This window comes from Dermacentor andersoni, chromosome 9, assembly GCF_023375885.2.
Source record: "Dermacentor andersoni chromosome 9, qqDerAnde1_hic_scaffold, whole genome shotgun sequence".
Taxonomy (NCBI): Eukaryota; Metazoa; Arthropoda; class Arachnida; order Ixodida; family Ixodidae; genus Dermacentor; species Dermacentor andersoni.
In genome coordinates this window covers 132,598,471-132,615,753 of record NC_092822.1, presented here as the reverse complement: position 1 = coordinate 132,615,753, position 17,283 = coordinate 132,598,471, and the positions used below count along the sequence as shown (strand labels likewise).

Sequence of the window (17,283 nt, the reverse complement as noted above, 5' to 3'; positions counted from 1 at the left end):
GTAACAACTAGCCAACCTGCCTGTTCTATTAAACTTCAGTGTTAGCCACACGATGACCAAATATAATAATAATTTCAACAAAGATGTGACTGTGTAACTATCTGTTCATTGCCGATTTTTGTTTCAGTCACCCGTTCATGGTTTTAAGATCCCTGGCAATGGAAAATCAAAACGGAAATCTGTGCCTTCGGAAAAATCACAGTAAGAAATAAATTTAGCCAGGTGCAAGGAAAGATAGCAGTTGCATATCGTGCAGCTCGGAATAATTAGCGCTGGTATTTAATTTTTGCAGTTCTTCATGTCTGCATTGAATGGGTGTGCTTGACTGGTTTTACATTTATGCGTTTAGTAGGGTTTAATTAGCTATCTCTGTAATAACGCAGTTAAGAGCAATACCTAGCTTGTCTTAAGTGTTTTTATTTCGGGCCCCTCGGGTTGCCCCGATTTTTTCCAAGCGCATCGTGTTTTACTGATGAGCCAGATGTTTTGCAGTTATTACGTACGCTGGCTGCCAACGTAAGCCCTTCTACTTACCTCATTTGTGTAACACAAGTGTGTACCGTTCCCAGGAGCATTCCTGGTTCCATACCTGCTGACACTGTTCCTGGCGGGTATTCCAACCTTTTTCCTCGAGACGTCTCTCGGGCAGTTCCTCAGCATTGGCGGCCTCGGCGTTTGGAAGATTTGCCCAATCTTCAAAGGTAATACAGCTCCTCTCTCTGCATTTCGTGGTCACCTGCTCTCTGAAATGCAAAATGTGTTCGCAGGATGTAGGACTATTTGGCAGTATTATTTTGCCACTAGCGCTTCAAGAACTACAAAATCACTATATATGCTTCACACTTTTCATCTGACAATCAGTGCAGTTTTACTTTGTTTTCGATATGCAAAAGCTCTAACTCCAAATCTGAAGCCAAATACCGTGATGCCATCATCAATACCAATTGTGAAGGGTGTGGGGCTCACTCCACGTTCGATTTAGAGCATACACAAAAGGCACACTCATCGATCGCATCTGGAGCTGTTAGTGCCTGTGACGTCTTTTGTAATCTTCCGCGACATGCTACGCCTACTGCCCCTTATGAATCGCCAAGCCCCAATGGAAGATTTAACATATGCTGGTGAAACAAAATTGGGCAGATAGTTTTATACATGGTAAATATTAGTTTTCTTCTTTATTTGCATTTCTTTAATTTCTTTCACTGTTTTTGAAACACTAGAGGTCTAGAGAAGGTGAGGCAAAAGGTGGAAAGCACTGTTCATTCACTGTTAAGCATTAAAGTGAACGTTGTAGAAATTTAGAATAGATAGCGTATGGAATTGGTACAACGAATGAGTGAAGCTGGACAACATAGCCCAAAACAAAGTCTACATCATGCCTGAGGGCAAAGTTAACCTATTCTGGTTTATTTATTTATTTATTTATTTATTTATTTATTTATTTATTTATTTATTTATTTATTTATTTGTTTGTTTATTTAGCTTACCCTACAGGCTCGGAAGAGCATTGAGTAGGGGGCGTTACAGAAAAATGACGAATACTTAACGCAAAAAAGGGAACTACATAGTAAGGGAAACAAATAAGTTTGTACATTGGAAAAAATACATACAGATTCAAGGGAATACAATGGAAAACAAAGTGCAAGAACGATACAAAGGCGAACACAATACAAAGTCGTACAACATAGTGAAGCGAACATGTGAAGTTCGAAATTTTCACGAAATTTGGCAGGATCTTTCATTGAGACAATATTATTCGGAAGACTATTCCATAGTGCGATGGCACGCGGTAATGCACAGTTATTGAATCACTGTGTGAGGCCAAAAATGCACCTGAAACTGAGGTGATCATGAAGTCGAGTAGATGTGCGAGAAGGAGTTTCAAGCGGCAAGCGTCTGGACCATGAGTTATAGCAGTATTTATGAAAGAGGCATAGCAGAGCAACAGAAACAGAGTGGCGGGAAGCCAAGTCCGGCAGGGGAACATCGCGTTTGATTTGGGTAATGCTAGATTGACGACTGTAGTTAGAAGTAATGAAGCGGGCAGCACGACTTTGGATGGCTTCCAATTTATCTATTAGGTATTGTTGATGAGGAGACCAGATCGATGAAGCATATTCATGTTGGGGGCGTACAAAAGTTTGGTAGGCCTGTTGACGAATGGTAGATGGCGAGAGATGCAGATGACGACGTAAAAACCCTAAAGTTCTGTTAGCTTTAGCGCATATCTTCTCGATGTGAAAGCTCTAGACTAGGTTAGTCCAAAAATAAACGCTAAGATATTATTAAGTAGAGTCACGGGGAACTTCCGACGAGCAGATTTTGTAAGGAAACTTAGGATATGATTTCATATGAGTGACGGAAAGAACGCATCACTTAGATATGCTAAGTGTCATTTGCCAACGATCGCACCACTGAGTAACTAGGTGGAGGTCATTTTGCAAAGTTAGGTGATCATCATGACAGTTAATCGTTCTGTAAATTACGCAATCATCCGCAAAAACTCGTATGCAGGAGGAAATGTTGCTCGGCAAATCATTGATAAAGATTAGGAAAAGAAGAGGGCCTAACACACTACCCTGGGGTACACCTGACTTTACAACAGACGTGGAGGAGCTAAAGTTATTGACAGATACGAACTGTTGCCGATTAGATAAGAAATTGCGAAGCCAAGATAGTGGCTGTTTTAGGCTTGTAGCGCAGCTCAGGAAGAGCAAAAAAGGAAGGAGGAAGGGGTAATCAAAGGGAATGGAAAACAGAGTGAGCGCTAACTTCCAACTGATGGTTTATGTCGTGACGCAAGACTACTTATACACTCGGCAAACCATATGACATCAAGAGATAACAATAAAACCAAGCAACAAAACCGATAGTATCGAAGTGGTAACATATTCAGGCAACCTGTGGCTGCAGTCGGCGATACACCAATTCATTGCTTGATAATGATAATGAAGGTGAGCTTACACATGCATGGCCCAGACCAATGATAGCCTTTGCTTCGATGATTTCTCTTGTGAGCTGATTACGACTGCGACCAAGAATGACGCATTTCTCTAAGACAGGTTCGTAACCACACGTTTTGCAGTGCTGCGCAAGAAACCCCCCAGCTGTAATACAATTGTGGGCATTGTAACCATGTTCGCGCAGCCTGTCGTTCAGACATCGGCCAGTTTGACCAACGTAACGTTTTCCGCACTTGAGTGGAAAACAATAAACAACACAATGTGCGCGATTAACAAACTTATTTTTTTGGTTCTTGTCACAGGAAAGAGGAGCTACCTTATTGGGATTAGTGAGTTTGCAAATCCTCATTAGCTTGTTAGGGGCAGAAAACACTACACGAACATTCGCTCACTGGGCGATTTTCTTAAGATTATGCGAGACGGTGTGAATATAAGGGATCACGCTAGTCCTACCCCGAGTAGTTACAGGATTATCTGCATGCTGGTTGTCTTTTCTACGCTCTCTTAGAATTCGTTCTGCTATTGACACTTGTAGGGACACGGGATAACCAGCCTGCGAAAGCTGTTCGCACTGCGAGGCAAAGCTAGACGAAACACTGTGGTGGCACGACTTTTTCAAAGCATTCTTAAGGCAAAGGTTAGCAATGCCTCTTTTGATCAACTTGGAATGGGCTGAATGAAACGGAAGAAGTGGTTTGTTAGCACCAGGTTCATAGTACCAAGACGTATGAATATTCGAACAAGCTAAGCGCAAATCCAAAAACCGGATCTTATGATCCTGTGGGAGCTCGTAGGTAACGTCAAGAGGCGCAAGGCATTCTTGGACTATTGGCACTACCGAGGCAACCTCTGTCTCAAGGTCAGCCGCAGAACACTGAACACAACACAAAAAATCATCCACGTAACGAAATATTTTAAAAATGTTAGTCTGATAAAGGTTGACTGACATGGCGACGTCTAGGCGAGCTAAAAATAAATCACTGAGGAGCGGAGCAATGCACGAGCAATGCATACTCCGTTTTTCTGCAAATAGATGGTGTCATTCCATGTAATGAACGTAGATGACAAATAAAAGCTCAACAGTTCTAAAAAGTGATTACTAGACAGCCCAGCATTATTTTGAAAACGGGTGACGCCAAATTCATCAATTGTCTGCGAAATAGCTGATAGCAGGTCATTGTGGGGAATAGAGTAGTAGAGGTCCTTCATATCGAGGGAAAAGACTTGAAAGCCTCGATCAGAGTTGTCCTTTAAAAATTCTATTACTTCATCGGAGTTGCGTATTAACAACGGGTCATTCACGGGTAAAATGGCTAGCTTGGCCTGCAGAAACAGTGCGACAGACTTCTGCCACGTGTCCTTTTTTGAAACAATAACCCTCAACGGGACGTCAGGTTTGTGCGTTTTCGCGCTAAAGAACACCTCTAGGTGATCTCGTTTGCTGCTGGCAATGTTTCTCAACACTTTCTCCAAGTTGTATTCCCTGCAAAGTTTCTTAGCCTTAGCTTTTACCTTACTTAAGGATACTCTATCCTGACGCTTAAAAACGGCGGAAATTCCCAGACCAGCTTTTGCGCGAGAATTCCCTTCTGAGAGTACACAGAACCCGCCTTCTTTATCTGCCGGTAACACGCAAATCGAATTGCACGCAGATAGTTAGCTACACGTCTCAACGAAACCTTAGGAAGTGCCTCCACCGCGAACCGATGTATCACTAACACAGTTCGGATCCGCTTTCTTGATGTAGAAGGCTTCCAATGTTTCACGCGATGTCTGATGCTTGCCTCTACCCAAAATCCTCGCATCGCGGAACCGTGGAACACAATCGGTGCAAGCCCTGCAGTGATCGACAAGTCGCTCACCTTCATTATTTCTTTTTATACCTTTTGCATGTTCCCATGCATGCAGCAAGCGAGTCCGAACTGTGTTAGTGATACATCGGTTTTTCTTTACGAGGCTGAGCTGAAGTTTCTATCGCGCTTACTCTGATAAAACTTTGTACTCCATGTTGCCTTGTACGCCTGCGCGGTGTTTTGGAGGGCTATATATGACGAGTGCTTTCACCCTCATTAAACAGTTGAAGTAGCGCCCGTGGTGTTGTCGTCTTTCTTGTGTGTCTTGTTTTTTGGCGCAAAATCTTTTCAGTATGCAAGATCACCAACTAGCCCAGCAGTTACCTCTTCTGAGGTCACTAAAGCCATCAAGCTGCATGACAGGGCTTATGCTATGTGGCTTTGTTGCGAGAATAAGGTCTAATCTATTGGTACCGCGGGTAGGCTCAGAAACAATCTGCATAAGATTGGACTCTAAACACAGCTCAATAAAATCACCTGAATAAATGCTCGATAAAGACAAGCCAGACCGATTATTATCAGGGAAATTAAAATCTCCAAATAGGTAGATATTATTAGTGGGAAACTCTTCAAGGGCCCTGGTACTGCTTTTATGAAGATCGGACACGAACAAGCGGTCAGTGGCAGGTGGGCGATAAGAAACGCCCATCAGTAACTTCCCGTATAGTGTAGGAAAAGCCACCCAAATTAACTCAAGAGCAGTGTCAGTGTCAACGAGAAAAGAAGCAATAGTTTTATTGATGGCCACCAACATGTCGCCCCCCTTCTTATGTGAACGATCATGGCCATTAATGGCGTACTGATTAGAACTATGAAATAACTCGGAGTCGCCTACATCTGCATGAAGCCAGGTCTCCGTTAGCAATACAACATCAGACATGCTATCTTCAAGACATGGACACGTATACTTATCTTTATCGGGTGACCACGTTTCGGCGCCTAGCAAATGTTATCGCACAGCACGGGACGCGCCTGCATGTGTCCGAAGTTTCTGGAAAGTTATCGATGCTTCTATCCACTGTCTGTTGTCGCCGAACTTTGTGTTATCTGATTTCATCGCGTGACGCGATTTGTGCAGAACTTTGTGGAAGGCACGCGGATCCCAGCGATTACTCTGGAACATTCGACGACTGCTGTATAAAAGCCGACGTGCTTGACCCACTGATCAGATTTCCGACGATCACCGACCGTTGCGCTATAAGTGTAGCCTGTTTTTGTGGGCACAGGTTCGCCCAATAAAAGTTAGTTTTGTCTTTCACAGTATTGATACTGTGTTCTTCAACGTCACCACCACGTGACAATATGATTCATGCAGGGCACGTTTTGGCAACACAATAGGGCAGGTTTTGTACACGACAACAGACAAAATTTAACATTTTTGACGCAAATTCGAGTTTGCTGATGTTGATAAAGAAGTAGGTATCTTTTTACTTGATTTTCTTAGTTTCGTACTCAAACCCAAAAATGAATACTTGAAGGTGGTTATTTCCCAGTTTGTACTGTTTGCTGGTAAATAAGTGTGTTAACATACTTTTGATTCAGCTCGACAGAACGAAGACAAGATACACAGAACGAGCGCTGACTCTTAGCTGAAGACTTTATTGAAAAACATAGCATATAAGAAATGACAGCATACGCAGCATCGAAACAAATCTAAACACATAAAACAGCAATAGAAACAAATGCATCGCATCTACCGTCGCACTAGCCGCACGTGCGGCTACACACCGATGTTATTAGATACAGATGTCCTATCTAGACATAGAGGCCAGACATCTCGCGCAATAATTGAAGCTTTTTATATTTAAAATGATGTGGGTTACATGTGTCAGGTTTCGTTGCCGGACAAGGAATATGCAGTTGTGCTAGCACGTGCGCTCACCCTACATAAACTGTTATTTTAGCATTGCCTTCGTGGCTTTGTGTTTGCTGGCAATTTTTGTGCATTTCCCGTTTCCTTTAGGTTTTATGCTTTGTTAACATTAGTATCTGTATCCGGACACGTGTTTCATTGAATTTTATGTGCGTTGCAATCTCTGTGTACGACCTTTTTCAACGAAGCCATCAGTTGAGAGTCAGCGCTCGTCCTGTGTATCTCGTCTAAGTCTTCGTTCTGTCGCGCTGCATCAAAAGTACGGTACTCGGGCCACTCGCTCAACTATTGATCCTATTGCAAATAAGTACGTGTCGGCAAATACAAATTAATTTTTGTGTATTGCAGCGTACATGTATATAGTCAGCTTTATTTATTTAACTTATTACCTTTCAGTTATAGTTTTTCAATGAACGTTGCTGTGAGATCATCCCATCCGACATTGTATGTAAGAAACAGCTTCTCTAGCTTTTTGCTTGTTGTGGTCAATATGAGTATGAAGTAGTGTATATGACAATGAATGAGTGAACATCACAACTTACGTTCGAAGTAGATCAAGTCGAACGAAGTACCGAATTCTAGAAAACATACTTCTAGACCTACAAATATTACAAGGTACTTTATTTACGTGACGAGTGCTACTCGGTTATAGTTCCTAAAATAAAGCTCCAAATTTAAAAAAAAGGGGCATGTCGAATTCCAAAAGTATAAACAGAAAGACAAATATCAGTGTCATCAGGTTTGTTAGGGGGCTTAAAATGATGCAGTTTTGCCCGAAAGACGCAACATAGACTTCGATAGCAAATTATTAGACAGCTATACGAAGGATAGTAGCGTATTTGGCCTGATAAAATTGCAAACATTCGTATAATAACTAAATTAACAAGCTTGGTGTCTCGCGCGCACAAGCCAGCATGAACACAGCTCACTCGATGACCATGGACGCTCGCTGCGAAAGCGCTGGCGTCAGGTAGTGCGGCAGGAGCAGTGCGCGAATCGACCGTCGTTATGGCTCCCACTCCACGTGAGCTGTGTGCCGTGAACACAGCCCACACGAAGCTATCAGCACTAGGAGCACTCTCCCCCATCGCAGATCGGTTTCAACACAGAGACCACGCGGCCAAGCTCGGCTGCACCGTACTCAGCGTCCGCCGGAGTAGAACGCCCCTCCCCTGGGCATCTTGCGCGCGATGGCAGACGGCGCACTTGCTCCCCATTTTGCTCTCTTGCGCGCGCGAGATCGAGCCACCATCGTTGGCAAACCATCGCACGCTTTCATTCGCACATACAGCTTAAACCGAGCGGCCACGATGTTTTGCACTTCGACTTCATGCGCAACTTCACGGCGACGCTGACAGCACGAATGCGCCTGGAATGTCCATGTAATTGCTATCGCAACAAAAATAATAAATTAAGAGAAACATTTCAAAGACTATTGGCAGACAACCAATTAGCCAACTCTTTTAACCACTCATTTGCCGCTCTATTGAATTCATTGAAATCACCAAAATAATCAGCATACCAGAACAACATAGGATGATTGGCGTGAAAGAAAATTTGAAGATGGGAGTGGAATATTTATAGCATCATTCATATAAATTATCAAAAACGTACCAATAATGCATCTTAGAGCTGTGCCGCACATCATTTTATTGAACTTTGAACAAACACCGCTTCGATACTGAAACCTACCGCAGAAGAAATTATGAATCAGATTAAAAGTTGCACCCTCAGCCCGATAAGCAGGAAAGTTTTGCAGCAATATACAATCCCAAACAGAGCGAGAGCCTTTCCGAACCTTTTCTGCAATTGAAGAGATAATTTCATAGATCGCAAATATTACTGGTCTTCCTTTTTCCAATACTTTCATTTTATTCGCTTTTTCATTTCAGTTAATGACTGACCTTGTGCAACCTTGTTCAATATTATTAGGTAATAAATCACATCACTTTATTGCCTTAAAGACCCTGGTAAGGAGGTATTACATAAGGGGTGTGCTAACAAATGAAGGTTACAAACCACTCTTTATGCGGAACAGTGTCCTCTGACATTTGCTGTGAAACTGGATGGACACGCGATTCCTGCAATGCCTCGGGGAAGGCCATTCCAGTCCACTGCTGCACGAAGAAAAAATGAGGCAACGAAGGCGGTAGCGCGAGCACGTGTGCGTGCCATTTGATACGGATGGCTATGCGGTGGTATATGCGCGTCGGTGGGACGATATAAAGCGCGCGATTGAGGAAGCTGTGAAAAAAGTTGTGAAGCAGACACAGGTTTGCAATGCCGCGACACACAGAAAGATTTGGAAGACTAGTTTTGCGTTTGAGGGATGATATGCTTATGTCATATGAGTATAAAGAATGAGTAAACCTAGATGCACGATTTTGCACGGATTCTAATCCGTTGATTAAGTATACCTGGTGCGGACTCCAGATGGGCGCCGCGTATTCTAGTTTAGATCTTATTAGAGGTTTATACTCCAGAAGATTGGTCTTTCGGGCGTGACGCAAAAGACGCTTTAAACAACTGAGAAATCTGTTCACTGACGATATGACACTGGTGACATGTACGCGCCAGGAAAGGTAACGTCAAGGTATTTATAAGATTGAACTTGTTCAACAGTGGTGTTGAAGATTACGTAAGAAAAAACCAAAGGATTAAGTTGGCGTTGAAATGAAACGAGCTTGCATTTAGTGGGATTAAGCGTCATTAGCCAAAGATCGCACCACTCCTCTACATGGCTATGGACATTTCAGAGCGCATTTTGATCAGAAAGGTTAGTAATTGCGGGATAGATGACGCAATCGTCCGAAAACATACGGATATAAGAAGATACATGGTTGAGTAGGTCGTTAATATACGTTAGGAACAGAAGGGGTGGGAGGACAGACCCTTGGGGGCCGCCCGATGTTACTGAGAAAACCTAGAAAGTTTATTTTTAATATAGATGAACTATGAACGGTTAGAAAAAATTCTGAAATCTATGCGAAATTGTGAGGATGCAGGTTCAAGTGGGCATGTTCTAGTAACAGGCGCTTGTGTGCCACTTTGTCGAATGCTTTAAAGAGGTCCAGAAATATTGCACCAGTCTGAAGGTTACGGTCAAGATTGGAATGTAAGTGATGAATAAATATAGCTAGTTGAGTTCCACAGGATAAAGATTTACGAAAGCCATGCTGGTAACAATGAAAGGAATTGTTCGTGTCCGGGAAGTACATTATATGAGAGTGTATGATATGTTCCATGATTTTGAATGGGACTCTCGTTAGTGAAATGGGATGGTAGCTCAAATGGGATTGTTTGTTGCCTGATATGTAAACCGGAATGATCTTTCCCACCCTCCAGTCGTCTGACAAAATTCCGGTTTCAAGTGACATTGAGAACAGTATTGAAAAATACTCTGCAAATATATGTTTAGTATTTTTAACAGTTTAGAGTTAATATCTTCTACGCCAACTAATGACGAAAGTTTAATTTTGTCGATCAGGGATGAAATGCCAGCAACAGACAATGTCAATGGGCCATCATTGGTAATGTTGTAGCAGGTGGCGAAAGAAATCGTATATCAGCTTCTTTAGTAAAAACGGATGAGAACGCGATGTTAAACACTTCAGCACAATGAGCGTCGCGCACATCCTCGCCATTATTTGTTTTATTTATTTATTTAACAATACTGTTGGCCGAAGGCCGTTGCAGGGTGGTTGCGAGACAAACAATACGAGACAGCAGCGCTGCCGCAGTGTAGAACAGACCAAATAAGGCATATACACAGGCAAAGGCACAATGCAAATGAAGAAGCAGCAAAAACAAATTGCAGTAGGATGGTGTTAATTTTACCACAGCCGCTGGAATTATCATGTGTGTTACAACCAGGAACATAAGTAAGACAAAGTACCATTAATAAAGTAGCAGCTATGTACTTCTAGCCGAAGTAAAGAATTGTGTTAGAGTGGTTTCAAATTTATTTAGATTGTCCACTGTTAGTAATTCAGGTGGTAGCGCGTTCCAGTCCTCTGTTCTGGGGAAAAACGAGTACTTATGTGTATCTATTCGTGCTGAAATATGTTGAATTTGCTCTAGGTTGCTGCTTCGTACTGTTCGAGACAGACTGTTTTATGTACTGCTGTGTATTAAGGTTAAGCCAGTTATGGCGAATCAGATAAAGAAATTTCAGTCTAGCTATCCTTCTGCGTTCTAAAAGTGGAGGTAGGTTGAGCTTCCTGAGCATTTCAGTTGCGGAGTCCGTTGAACGATATTTTGACAAGATGAATCTTGCCGCTCTTCTTTGAAGTTTTTCAATTCTATCTACCAGGCTGTTTAAACGGATCCCACACGACGCTCCCGTACTCTAATGTAGGACGAACAAGCGTTAAATATGCGGCTAATTTAGTTTGTTGAGGAGCAAGTTTTAACTTTCGCCTCAAGTACCAGAGCTTTTTTTCAGCTGATGAGCATTTGTTTTTTTATGTGTACTTTCCAGTTGAGGTCACTGGATATGGTAATTCCGAGGAACTTAATGTGATTTTCGCGGCTTATGACCTTACCATCTATCTCATAATCGAAGAAGTGTATATTTTTTATCTTCTTGGTTACCCTTATATACTTAGTCTTGCTGTAGTTTATTTTCATTTTCCACTTATTACACCAGTCACTAATTCTTTTTAATGCGGAATTTAAGACGATCTGGTCATTGCGGCTGGATACTGCGGTATACATTAAGCAGTCGTCTGCAAAAAGTCGAGCTTTGATAACGGGGTTAATCTGGTCTGAAATGTCATTTATATAACTGAGAAAAGGGACAGGGCCCAGCACCGATCCCTGGGGGACTCCTGACGTTACAGGGAACACTCCGGATGTCGCACCATTCACTTCCACAAACTGTGTTCTTACTAAATATGATTGAATTCATTTGACAATGTTAATGTTAACGCCGAGACTAAGCAGTTTATCAAGAAGTTCTGGGTGTGGAACGCGGTCGAACGCTTGAGAAATCGAGGCAAACAGCATCTAGCTGACCTTTCTCGTTAAGTACGCTTGAAAAATCGTGTATGGTTTCGGTGAGTTGGGTAACCGTTGCCAATTTTTGCCTAAAACCATGGTGGTTAGGAAGAAGGATATTGGCATTTTCCAAATATTTGAACAACCTTTTCGATATTACATGCTCCATGATCTTGCAGCATGTAGAGGTAATTGAAATGGGCCTATAATTTTCGATGCTGTGTCTGTTGCCGGATTTATAGATGGGGACAACTCTAGCTGTCAGCCAGTCAGATGGCAATTTGTGCTGATCTAGGGACGCCTTAAAAATGATACAGAGATACTTAGATATCCATTCCGCATATCGTTTCAAAAAAAATCACTTGGGATGCCATCAGGACCGGCTGATTTTTTTAGTCTATGTTAAGTAGTAGTGCATATATGCCCTCTTCAGAGAAAACGATGTCTGGCCTAGGCAACCTACCCTCGGTGCTAGTCTCATCAAGGTCAGTGGAAGATGGCTCCGGTGGAGCGAAAACAGAATGAAAATATTCATTATATTTTTCAGCAATTTGAGCACAGTTGTTAATAATGTTGCCATCAATGCAGACATATTGTATTTGTTCGTGCGACGGGGCAAGATGACGCCAAAGACGCTGTGGTTAATCTCTCATGAAATTGGGTAGCGTCTGCCAGTAAAAGTGTTCTTTTGCCGTTACGAGCATGTGCTTAAAGGTGTGGGAAAACTGCGAAATCTCCATTTCGTTCCTCTCTTTATTCCTACTTCTGCGTCTTATTCTTCGTTTAAGCTGTATTATATTGCGGTTAATCCAAGGATTGCGCTTCTTTACTGCCTTGATCGTTTTGGCACGAACTTTTCCAGACAGTAGATCACCGTATTCTTAAACTTATCCCACAAGGTGTTGACGTCAGTCGCCCCATCGAACGAGTACAGTGACATTTCAAGACAGTCCAAGATGCTAACATCGTCGGCGTTGCTATAATCTCTTATACAGATAGTTGGCCTCTGAATTCTTCGTCCGGATGGCTTCCTTTACACAATGCAAAACCAGTTTATGATCAGAAATTCCGTCTTTGACGGAAACACTACAATATGGTACATTGCTTGAAATGAGCACAAGATCAAGTAAGGATTCCGAGGTCTGTGTAACTCTAGTACTTTTAGGAACTATTTGCGTGAGGTCGTAACTGAAAGTCAGGTTTAACAAAGCTTCACAATGTGCAACATCTGCAGTACCCACTGCAAGATCAACCCAATCTATTCCCGGTAAATTGAAATCTCCTGCAATAATGACACGGGTGTTAAGAGGAACATTGTTGCACATATAATCTTGAAGGCATTGTAAAAATGAAAGAGGACCATCCAGAGGTCGATAGACAGCTGCAATAATAAAAGGAACGCGTAGAAACTCTGTTCTGCACCAAATACTTTCAGTATTAGGGCAGTCATCCAGAACGATCAGCTGAATGTCTTCTTTACAAACAACTGCCACGCCTCCACCACGCGTTCTGCGGTCCTTGCGGATCATGATATAACCCGGGGGGATTAATTCACAGTCTTATTTCGGAGCGTAGCCACGTTTCTGTGACAACAACGACATCTGGCTTGTACTGCAAAAGAAGGTGTTCAAATTCGATGGTCTTGTTTGCCAGGCTACGAACGTTGACACTAATAAAGTTCAAATCCCTGGGTTTGCTTTCTCTTTGTCACTTTGTTGTACGCGAGCTTGACCCTCCCTTAACCACCTTCTTTCGACACTTTTTTTCTTCGTCCCAGATAAACGTGACGTTGTCGATCAAAATCTTATCACGCACGAGGCGAACCTTCATTCCTCTGTCCTTTTCAGCTTTTTCACTTTCCCAAAGTTTCTTACACTTTCGTAGCGTCACCTCGGAAAAATCATCTGCAACTGAGATACTGCTGCCCTTTAGCTTTTTGCAGTTCTGGAATATTTTCGCCTTTTTGTTGTAGTAAAAAAATTTTACAATAACTGGTCGACATTTATTCGTCCGTTGTCTCCCAATTCTGAATTCGTTCAACTGTGCTGACATTCACTCCAAGTTTCTCCTCAAATACATCTAACAAAACTCGAGTTTTTAATTCATCATTCGTTTCAGTTGTACTCTGTTATTCCGAAGACAAGTTGTTTCTACGACTTCGATCTTCTAAATCAACCATTCTTTCTTGGCTGTACTGCAGAGCACTACCTATGTTGTTAATTTCTGTTTAAGGCGCTCTATTTTTCCTTCATTTTCCTTTACTGCTCTCATGGTCAATTTCATCTCCGATATCTTCTTGTTTATGACTTCTAACTGGTTAGGAAAGGTAGCCTGTGTTGTTCTTACTTGTTTTATATCCTCACTCATTAGTTTTTGCCTTTCCAAAATTTCCGCGAGCATTCCTTCAACTGTTTTGGGACCAGGATTAAGCCCAACATCACCAGACAGTATCAGCAACATGGAAATACATTCCAGGGCAGAAGAAGCACAGAGTTCGGGGCATGGCAGAACAATAATAAACCAGTTGTCACTTCTGAAGCACTTCTCAAATTTACTAACCTGCAACAACAGAATGGCCGGTTCAGTCTTCATGACAGCACTTTCGCCATGCCCACGGGATTTCTGCGTGCCGACTGCACTTGTATAGCTGCTGCGCTGGGATGTCACTGTCGTTATCGGTGCTGTTCCGTGCGCATGCTCCAGTCCGGAAGTAGCAAGCTGCCACGATGTTCCTTGGATGCGACGTACCTCGCAGCTGGCGATGGCTGTTTCCTTGCTTGAAATGTATGCCGAAATGCGTGCATTGCACAGGAAAACCTGCCACAACGGAATGGCCGGTTCAGTCTTCATGACAGCACTTTCGCCATGCCCACGGGATTGCTGCGTGCCGACTGCACTTATATAGCTGCTGCGCTGGGATGTCACTGTCGTTATCGGTGCTGTTCTGTGCGCATGCTCCAGTCCGGAAGTAGCAAGCTGCCACGATGTTCCTTGAATGCGACGTACCTAGCAGCTGGCGATGGCTGTTTCCTTGCTTGAAATGTATGCCGAAATGGGTGCATTGCACAGGAAAACCTGTAACAACGGAATGGCCGGTTCAGTCTTAGTGACAGCACTTTCGCCATGCCCACGGGATTGCTGCGTGCCGACTGCACTTATATAGCTGCTGCGCTGGGATGTCACTGTCGTTATCGGTGCTGTTCGGTGCGCATGTTCCAGTCCGGAAGTAGCAAGCTGCCACGATGTTCCTTGGATGCGACGTACCTCGCAGCTGGCGATGGCTGTTTCCTTGCTTGAAATGTATGCCGAAATGCGTGCATTGCACAGGAAAACCTGCCACAACGGAATGGCCGGTTCAGTCTTCATGACAGCACTTTCGCCATGCCCACGGGATTGCTGCGTGCCGACTGCACTTATATAGCTGCTGCGCTGGGATGTCACTGTCGTTATCGGTGCTGTTCCGTGCGCATGCTCCAGTCCGGAAGTAGCAAGCTGCCACGATATTCCTTGGATGCGACGTACCTAGCAGCTGGCGATGGCTGTTTCCTTGCTTGAAATGTATGCCGAAATGGGTGCATTGCACAGGAAAACCTGTAACAACGGAATGGCCGGTTCAGTCTTAGTGACAGCACTTTCGCCATGCCCACGGGATTGCTGCGTGCCGACTGCACTTATATAGCTGCTGCGCTGGGATGTCACTGTCGTTATCGGTGCTGTTCGGTGCGCATGTTCCAGTCCGGAAGTAGCAAGCTGCCACGATGTTCCTTGGATGCGACGTACCTCGCAGCTGGCGATGGCTGTTTCCTTGCTTGAAATGTATGCCGAAATGCGTGCATTGCACAGGAAAACCTGCCACAACGGAATGGCCGGTTCAGTCTTCATGACAGCACTTTCGCCATGCCCACGGGATTGCTGCGTGCCGACTGCACTTATATAGCTGCTGCGCTGGGATGTCACTGTCGTTATCGGTGCTGTTCCGTGCGCATGCTCCAGTCCGGAAGTAGCAAGCTGCCACGATATTCCTTGGATGCGACGTACCTAGCAGCTGGCGATGGCTGTTTCCTTGCTTGAAATGTATGCCGAAATGGGTGCATTGCACAGGAAAACCTGTAACAACGGAATGGCCGGTTCAGTCTTAGTGACAGCACTTTCGCCATGCCCACGGGATTGCTGCGTGCCGACTGCACTTATATAGCTGCTGCGCTGGGATGTCACTGTCGTTATCGGTGCTGTTCCGTGCGCATGTTCCAGTCCGGAAGTAGCAAGCTGCCACGATGTTCCTTGGATGCGACGTACCTAGCAGCTGGCGATGGCTGTTGCCTTGCTTGAAATGTATGCCGAAATGGGTGCATTGCACAGGAAAACCTGTAACAACGGATTGGCCGGTTCAGTCTTAGTGACAGCACTTTCGCCATGCCCACGGGATTGCTGCGTGCCGACTGCACTTATATAGCTGCTGCGCTGGGATGTCACTGTCGTTATCGGGGCTGTTCCGTGCGCATGCTCCAGTCCGGAAGTAGCAAGCTGCCACGATGTTCCTTGGATGCGACGTACCTCGCAGCTGGCGATGGCTGTTTCCTTGCTTGAAATGTATGCCGAAATGGGTGCATTGCACAGGAAAACTTGTAACAACAGAATGGCTGGTTCAGTCTTCATGACAGCTCTTTCGCCATGCCCACCGATTATCGATCGTAAGTAAAATGTATTATGGCGGTTGCGGGTTTATGATTTCCCAGAATTTTCTGGGGTTACTTGTTGGAATTTCAGGTAAGTAACTGTGATAAAACATTTCTTTAGCATTTCGGTTTGCAGTATAACACGCGTCTTCTGCAGCATAGTACCTATTCCATGCACATACAGTTACATTAAGTTTTGCAATATGAAAGAGACGGTTCTTTTTGTTTTCTTGTGTTTTTAAGCCTTTTGCAAGCCACAGTTTGTTTTTATTGGCAAGGAAGGTGACCTTGGGGATAAATTTATTAGCTCAATTATTTTTCCCATAAGAATGAACTAGTTGTTATTAAGACTTCGGGAATCGATACTGGATTCTGACGCATGCAGGAAATGTTGTAGTTCGTTATTAATGACATCGTAATCGGCCTTATCGTACAAAAGAATTGTTTTCTTGTGGCTTGTTTGTTGCTTTACCGGAAGATTGGAAAGTGGGAAAGGTCGTTCCAGTATTCAAAGCAGGTAACAACGACTCCCCGTTAAGCTACCACCCCATTTCATTAACTAGTGTACCTTGCAAAATCATGGAACATGTCATATACTCGCATATCATGAACTTTTTAGACTCGGCAAACTACTTTCATCCTTCTCAACGTGGTTTTCGTAAAGGGCTTTCATGTGAAGCACAACTAGCTAGCTTCCTTAATGATCTCCACGTTAATCTTGATAACAACGTTCAAACGGATGCCATCTTTCTAGACTACTCTAAAGCTTTTGACACAGTGCCTCATAACCGCTTGCTAATAAAATTATCCGGATTGAAGTTGGATCCTCTTGTAGTACAATGGATAAAATAATTCCTTACTAATCGTTCCCTCTTCGTCCTTGTCAATAACGTCTCCTCCGAACCCCTCCCTGTCACTTC

At 43.5% G+C, this 17,283-nt stretch overlaps 1 protein-coding gene across 1 annotated transcript in view; it reads left to right on the top strand.

Annotated features, from left to right (window-relative positions):
* Gat (GABA transporter) overlaps positions 1-17,283 on the top strand; it is a 544,138-nt gene that overhangs the window by 299,080 nt on the left and 227,775 nt on the right. The window contains exon 2 of the mRNA XM_050177200.3: positions 570-701. Within this exon, the coding sequence (XP_050033157.1) occupies positions 570-701 (132 nt within the window). The remainder of the gene's footprint in view (positions 1-569; positions 702-17,283) is intronic.